Source organism: Mastomys coucha, unplaced genomic scaffold (genome assembly GCF_008632895.1).
Source record: "Mastomys coucha isolate ucsf_1 unplaced genomic scaffold, UCSF_Mcou_1 pScaffold21, whole genome shotgun sequence".
NCBI classification, from domain to species: Eukaryota; Metazoa; Chordata; class Mammalia; order Rodentia; family Muridae; genus Mastomys; species Mastomys coucha.
In genome coordinates, this window is record NW_022196904.1 from 178,368,554 (window position 1) to 178,376,200 (window position 7,647).

A 7,647-nucleotide genomic window follows, 5' to 3' on the forward strand; every position below is an offset into this window, starting at 1 on the left:
TCCAGGCTAGCCAGGGCTGCTAAGCGAGTAAGGTCCTTCCACTCTGAATTTCCTTCTTCACACCAGGAGGTGAAGGCCTAGATTTGTGGCTATGCCTCAGAACTATTGTTCTTCTTTGAGGGGCAAAAGGCTATGGGTTCAGATCTCTACTCCTGCCTCTGCAGCCAGCCACAGCTCACACTTTGCTGAAGTAGGTGGCCACTTCCTTGCGTGGAGGCCGGGGCTCGCTCCCAGCCCAGCCGTTGCTCATCAGTGGTGCCTCCTGGCCCAGCCTCAGTGGTGGTTTGCACTTGTGCCAGCTTGTGAGTAGCCTGTTCATGGTGCCTTGGTCAGTGATTCCACGCAGCTTCTCCCTCTCTTCTTCTGTCCTGTCAGAGGGACTTTGGGCAGCCTCTGTGGCTGTGGCTGTGGCTTTGGTTGAAGCTGTGGCCAGTACTCCGTGGGTATGACCCAGTTCCAGGTCATGGTTCATGGCTTCAAAGAACTGCTGGATACATACCTTAGCAAAGGCTTTGGCATGCTCTGTGCATGTCTCGTCGAAGAGCTTACGTTCAATGTCAATGTAGTGGGACCAGTACTTGCTCTTGAGAAAGGCAACCTGCGTGAAGCAGGGCCGCACAGAGCGTACCACAAATGCCAGCAATGTGGTCAGCAGTACGAAGGACCAGCCCAGCGCCTGCGGGGAGAGGAGGATGTCAGCAGACCTACCCGTCCAGACCCTCCAAAGACTTCCCCAACAGAAGTCAGCCATGGACCAAGTCATCCCACCTCTTAGTCTCTATCTCTTCATGTATAAAATAACCATATACTCTACCTCACAGGAAACAGACCCTGGGAACATAGAATGTGCAGCTCTGGCAGGGCACTCAGTGGACAGGAGTTAACACCGCATCCCATAGTGAGACTCTTCCCCACTTGATCTTTCTGTGTTTGTTTCTCTACCTCCAGGATGGGGCTACTAGCAATAGCACACATGGGGTTTTTATGAGAACTAAATGGGACAGTGGCTATAAGACAGCTTGTATATAGATAGCACTCTCTGTTAGACTCTGGGAATGGTTTCACTCAGAAGCCATACCTACCACTCAGGGGCCACGCCTACCACTCAGGGCCACGCCTACCACCCAGGGACCACGCCTACCACTCAGGAGCCACGCCTACTACTCAGGAGCCATGCCTACCACTCAGGGCCACGCCTACCACTCAGGAGCCACGCCTACCACTCAGGAGCCATGCCTACCACTCAGGGCCACGCCTACCACTCAGGGATCTTCCTTCAGAAGGCTTTCTTGGGGCTTGAGAGATGGCTCAGCAGTTAAGAGCACTGACTGCTCTTCCAGAGGTCCTGAGTTCAATTCCCAGCAACCACATGGTGGCTCATAACCATCTGTAATGGGGATCTCGTGCCGTCTTCTGGTGTGTCTGAAGACAGCAACAGTGTACCCACATACATGAAATAAATAAAAATAAATCTTTAAAAAAAAAAAAAGGCTTTCTTGACTTCCCCAGGCCCACTGGCCTTTTTCCTTCAGCTTCTGGAACTGGCTCCAGCACTGCTTTCATTGGGTGAAGATGGATTCTCAAGGAGTTCCAGAGGCACCCTGGACAGTCCTCAAACTCAACCCTCACCCCGGGGGCACAGAGCAGGACACCCCTCCCTGTCTGCGGGTCAGACCCCTTTCTGCACAGAGAAGAGGGGTTTTGGGGATGTGGTGTTGATGGAGCCCAGTGGCTGCCGTGGGGGTGGGTGGGAAAATGCAGAGTGCATGACTCAGTTAGGGGCCTGCCTCCCATGTCACTCAAGGCCGTTGTGGTTACAGACAGCTTGGGTTGTCTCGTGTTCCAAGGGAAGCTGGAAATCTGTTTGTTTTTCTCTTTGACAATTTTTGATTTCTAGATGAAGTCAATTAATTCTAAAGTGAGTGTAGAATTCAGTTTCTACCAGTCACAAAGGATTTCTTTGCAAATCAGACTGCCTGTGGCTTCTGAGGGGGAATTTCCAGCTTCTATAGTGTGACAGTGTAAAGGTCAAGTGGAGTGACAGATACTCCTGGGTCTGAGGCCTAGGATGATGGGAGAAGGGTCCCCAGATGAGGAGGTAAAGAACGTGGCTTAGACACTCATGGTGGGAGTTCCTCCAGGCTATCTGGGTGGTCACAGAGGCCATGCAATAAGATCTGATGCCCTCTTCTGATGTGTCTAAAGACAGCGATGTACTCACATAAAATAAATAAATCTTTCAAAAAAAAGGGGGGGGGGTAGGGGAGCCTGGGGTCTGTACTGCCAGAGCAGAGTGTGCCTGCTTCTCTCGATCCACTGGAGCAGACACTACCTCCTGCCCTTCTCCCGACCACACAGTTCCCTGCTCCAGGGCACGATGCCCAGATGACTGGTCCTTTAAATCTCACCCCAACCATCCATCTGCCTCACCCATGTGCTCCCTCCCGCTCACGATGCCCAGACCCTCAGCTCCCACTCCTGAATCGGGCAGGCACCAGCTGAGAGTATTTGCCAGGGAAATATATCCAAATGGCGTAGCCATCCCCGGGCCTCACTACCGCCTGGGCCTGGGAAAGGAAATGGATGCAAATCTCTCAGCCTCTCAGGTCTGAGCTCAGGATGGAGGAGGCGAGCCATCCAGGCTCTCCAGGTGACTCTGCTTGATAGGTGACATGGGCTCTGCTCTGAGTCTCAGCTGGAAATGCATGCCTCCACCCACAGCCAACTGAGGGAAAACCCCACTCTGAGGAGGGACTTTCCCACAGGGACCCTGGCCTGTTAAGAGACCCAGCCCCCTCACCTGAGAGATGCAGCGCAAATACCGCACGGCCACCTCTCGGGCCAGCAGCCAGTTCCCATCATAGATCTCAGGGCAGGGCACACGAGCCAGCAGGCGAGCAAGTTCTGGAGCAGGCAGGCCAGGAACCAGGCTGCCGTTGCCTAGTGTGGCCACCGGCACCGCTGTGCAGAAAGCACAGAGAAAGCACTTGCCATCCAGCAATGTCACAGCCACCCAGACGACAGGGGCGATCAGAGCTCGCTGGGCCATGGAACAGAACATGTAGCGTAGCACAGCTGGGTCCTTGGCCCGGCGACCAGGGGGGCGTTTCCACTCTTCAGCTAGCATGGATATGTTATTGTTCATGACTAGGCCAAGCAGGAAGAGCACCAGGGGAGGCGTCAGCAATATGCCCATGCTGTAGACCACATTGTAGCCGGGCAAGCAGGGGCAGTTGAAGTCAAAGGCAGAATACATCTGGGCACTGGCCAGTGCCATGATGCCACAGATGCCGTTCATGAAGGACTCTTGGTTGGACTGCAAGAACTGGAAGATCATCCGAAACTTGTCCATTGTGTCCCGTGGGGATCCTCAGCCTCTTCGCCTCTCACTGTGGCCTCCCACACAGCTCCAGTAGGCCACCCTGCCCACTAGACATCCACTCATGCCTGGGCTCTCCTGGCTGGACTAGCAAAGCTCAGGGTATTTGATGAGGTCACACTTTCAGGAGCTGGCCAAGAGGGCGCAGCGTGACCAATCCTGTGGGTACAGCCTGGATCCTGTCCCTCCTTCTGGCTTCCCCCCCCTTCTCTCCAGCTGCACCTCATCAGGACCAGTTTTCTTTGGGTGTGGGAGGGAGGAGGAGGCACAGACAAGCTGGAATTTGAGAGGCTGCTCGGCTCTGGGGAAGCACTCTCTGTATCCTGCTTTCTACAATGATGTCAGGACCCCAGGGAGCAACTCCATCAGTTGAGACAATGATAATACATGATATGGAAGTGATGGTGGTGATAAAGGCTTAGTACATGATATGGAAGTGATGGTGGTGATAAAGACTTCGGCAGGCAGCAGTGATTGGGTGTTACTCGGTAGGAATGGCAGAGGGGCAGGTGTTATAATGTAACGGTGTTATATAGAGTCGATGAGCTGTTACAATGTGTTACATAGAGATGATGTTACAATGTGAGTGTGGCCTACAGTAAAACAACCTGGACTTGGGGGAGTTTCTTTTCTTTCTTTTTTGGAAACAAGGTCTCCAACTCACTATGTAGCCAAGAAAGATCCAGAACTCCTGATGGCCTTGTCTGAGATCCCCAGATGCTAAGGTTGCAGGCTTCCGCCATCATAATCGGAGCTGGAGTTGGATCGGACGGGCTGCCGGAGTTGGGGTTTCAGCCTGCTTCATGTTTGTGTCTCTGTGGATGTGTCTATATTTGTGGGTTATGGGTGGCAAACTCTTCCCAGGCTGCTTCTATCTCTCCGCCCCTCCATCCTCCCCCACCCCTCCCCGCCCACAGGTGATGGGTTTTCATGCTCCCTTCTGGTGAGCCACAAAGGCAAGGCCCCCTTTGATCCTGCAGCCTTCAGACAGGCATGTCAGATCTGGATCCAACAGGATGATTCCTTGTCTGGGGCAAGGGGAGGCTGAGGCAGAACATCGGAAAGAGCATCTCCTTATGTTTCTGACCATGGATGTGCTCGGAATGGCTTCTGTCTGGGTACAGAAATGTCCTCTTTACCACCTTAGTGGTCCTCTGCCAGCATGTGTGGATGCTTCACAGGAACTGTCATGACCTCAGCTGGCTTGTGTGCACCTTACATGCGTTGTGTAACCCTCGGACAATCTGGTAGGATGAGATCTTTATCATTTTACAGACGTGAATGAAGCTTGAAGCTCAGAGAGAGCAATCTATTCCCTAAAGGCCACCCAGGTCATAGGTGGAGAAGTGTGATTTGAGCCCAGGCTAGCGCTTGTGGGTGGGAGTAGAGGGCGAAGGGAGGGTAAGGGTTTGTTTTTTAACTTATCTTCTGCTTGGATCAGTTTGTCTATTGTGTGGAAAGGCTACAGTGCCACAAATAGGACATAGCAGGGAAGAATATTGTTTCCCTTAGTCATGAGGCTAGGTGTCTCTGGGACAACTGGAGTCCCTGGGTTGGTGGCCCCTGGAAGACTATTGTTAGGGACTCCTCCAGAAGACGGTCATCAGAAGGGAGCAGTGTGAGAGAGATCCAGCAACGGAGGTGTCTGTCTGTCTGCCCCTGGACTTCCATTGCAATGTTTATAGGCACGAGGGCACAGCTGCTCCCAGGGCTGAAGGGGGATGAGGTGGTCCTGGATGTTTCATGAAACCAAAAGAGGTTTCCAGCACCATCTGGAATCTCTGCCTTGTGTACAGGATTGGACACAGCTGCCTGTCTGTAGCAATGGTATGTCAAGAATTCCAGACTGGTTGAAAGGTACCCGCGGTAGCCATCCTAGGCTACAAATCCTACCGGCAATGTTGCTTGAAAAGTCTTGATGTACCACAGTCACTTGTGGGTCCTACACAGCACTCATGTACTGCAGTCACTCGTGGGTCCTACACAGTGCTGATGTACTGCAGTCACTCGTGGGTCCTACACAGCGCTGTGCTGTGAGGGTTGGTGCTGTGGCCTCCCTTCCTCCAAGGCCCACACTTTAGTTGCCAGCCTCCATTTACTCCTCGAACCGGACAACCCCTTCCCATCCCAGAGTCTTCTATGCTAGTGCTTTTCCACGTTTCAGAGAAATGTCACCACACCTTCCCAGCAGACGTTCCTGTTTGTCTTTAAAACTGTTTGTTTATTTATTTACTTACTTACTTATTTATTTGTTTATTATAGGTACTTGTCTGCATGTGTATCTGTGCACCACATATGGGCTGAGTGCCCTCAGATCTCTTAAGATTGGGGCTACAGGAAGTTGTGAGCAGCCAGGTGGATGTTGAGAACTGAACCCAGGTCCTCTGGAAGAACAAGCAGTACCCTTAATCGCAGAGCAAGCTCTCCAGCCCCTCCAATATATCTTTTATTTTGTTTTTTGTTTTTGTTTTTGGTTTTTTTTTTTTGAGACACAGTTTCTTCTGTGTAGCCCTGGCTGTCCTGGAACTCTCTCTGTAGACCAGGCTGGCCTCAAACTCACAGAGATCTTCCTGCCTCTGCCTCCCAAGTGCTGGGATTAAAAGCATACACCACCACGCCTGGCTAAAATCCACTTTAATGTTGTCCCCGCCCCTTTATATTTTCATATTTTTTGAGACAAGGTGTTACTGTCCTCACCATCCACTTGCCTCCTAAGTGTGGATCACAGGGATGAGCCCTATACCAGGATGATAACTATCCCTCTTTGCAGGGGTCTTCTTGGGCTCTCAGCTTAGCTCAGTGTCTCTGTGTCTCTGTTTCCATCTCTTTTTTCTTTGTCTCAGTGTCTCTGTCTCTCTGTGTCTGCCTCTGTCCAGCCCCCAGTCCACCCCTGGCATGAGCATGCAGAGGTAGAGGATGTCGTTGGGCACCTTCCTTTGTCATTCTTACTGCCTGAAGACAGATTCTCCTTCTGACCCAAAAGCTCACCCTCTAAGCTAGTCTGTCTGGCCAATGATCTCTCTGCCTTCCTTGGTTCCTGGCATGCATAACCAAGTGGGACTTCTTACGTGGGTGCTGGGGATTTGAACTCAGAGTCCTCAAGTTTGCCCAGCAAGTTCTCTGAGCCCTTGAGCTGTCTCCTCAGCCCCCTCATTTCAAACTTAGCTGTGCTTCGAGGGTGTTTACTTAATCTCTGGGGCTCAGGCTAAAGGCCTGCATTCATTTTGTTTACTATTTTTTTTTTTTTTTGTATTTTTGAGACAGGGTTTCTCTGTGTAGCCCTGGATTATTCTTTTTTTTAAAGGTATTTTGTTTTATGTGTATGAGAATTTTATCTGCATGTATCTATGTACATCCCATCAGTGCCTGGCGCCCTCAGGAGAGGGCAGTGGGCTCCCTGGAACTGGAGGTACAGACTACACACAGTTGTGAGCTGTCATGTGGGTGCTGGGGACCAAACCCAGGTCCTCTGCAAGAGTAGCCAGCGCTCCTAACTGCTGAGCCATCGCGCCAGCCTCTGTGTTCACTATTCTACACTGTGAACACTGTACTTGGTACTGTTCACTTAGTAGGTGCAGAGTGAATACCCAAATGTAGATCAAAGGAAAGGATGAATTTGAGGGAGGTAAGAACTCAGGCCCAGACAGGAGACATGCCTTGATGTTTCTAAGTTTCCCTTCCCAGTGAGGATCTGTGACCAGAGGAGGGCTCAGGGCCCTGATGAATGTGCAGAGCTCACAACCCAGGCAACTGCTACTGGCAGGCAGCCCAGTGTCACCTCTGTTCCGCCACTGTCTGTCACTCCAGGCCATTTCCCACTGGTTTTCCATAGACCTTCTGGGACAGGATCCCCAACCCCTACCCTCACCTCTCCCAACAGAGATCACGAGTCAAGGAAGGACAGGAGTTGTGCACAGCTGGATACACAGCAGAGAACCTTCCTTTTCTAAGAGCCTCTCCAAAGCGGAAGTGTTTCGTGTGGTTATGAGCCCTCTACTTCCCTTGTGGTCTTCAGTCCCAGACTCTTTCCCCACAAAGGGATGCGCATGGTCTTCCCTGTATCAGGATCATTCTGGAAGGTCCTGGGATCCACATGGGTCCTACAGAATCCCCCTTGAGACCCCTTTAATTTGCTGGCCTCTCTCTGCACCTCTGCTTCTCTGTTGCTCCTTTCTCTCTTTAGCTGATTCCCTTCCTTACTCTAAATGCTCTCTCTCTTCCTTTCTCTCTCTCTTTCTCTCTCTCTCTCTCTCTCTCTCTCTCTCTCT

General features: G+C 51.6%; 1 protein-coding gene across 1 annotated transcript; it reads right to left on the reverse strand.

The window, feature by feature from the left end:
• Positions 1-175: 175 nt before the first annotated feature.
• On the reverse strand, positions 176-3,352 carry Calhm1 (calcium homeostasis modulator 1). The gene is made up of 2 exons (XM_031384963.1): positions 2,801-3,352; positions 176-676 (listed from the first exon to the last, which is right to left on the reverse strand). The coding sequence occupies exons 1-2, from the start codon at positions 3,350-3,352 to the stop codon at positions 176-178; spliced, it is 1,053 nt and encodes a 350-aa protein (XP_031240823.1).
• Between the last annotated feature and the right edge of the window lie 4,295 nt (positions 3,353-7,647).

What these genes read in the sequence shown, in the direction of transcription:
- Calhm1 (XM_031384963.1), bottom strand. Translation starts at nt 3,352, where the DNA reads ATGGACAAGTTTCGGATGATCTTCCAGTTCTTGCAGTCCAACCAAGAG. An exon ending in ATTTGCGCTGCATCTCTCAG is followed by an intron (nt 677 to 2,800) that starts GTGAGGGGGCTG and finishes CTCTCCCCGCAG; the next exon opens with GCGCTGGGCTGGTCCTTCGT.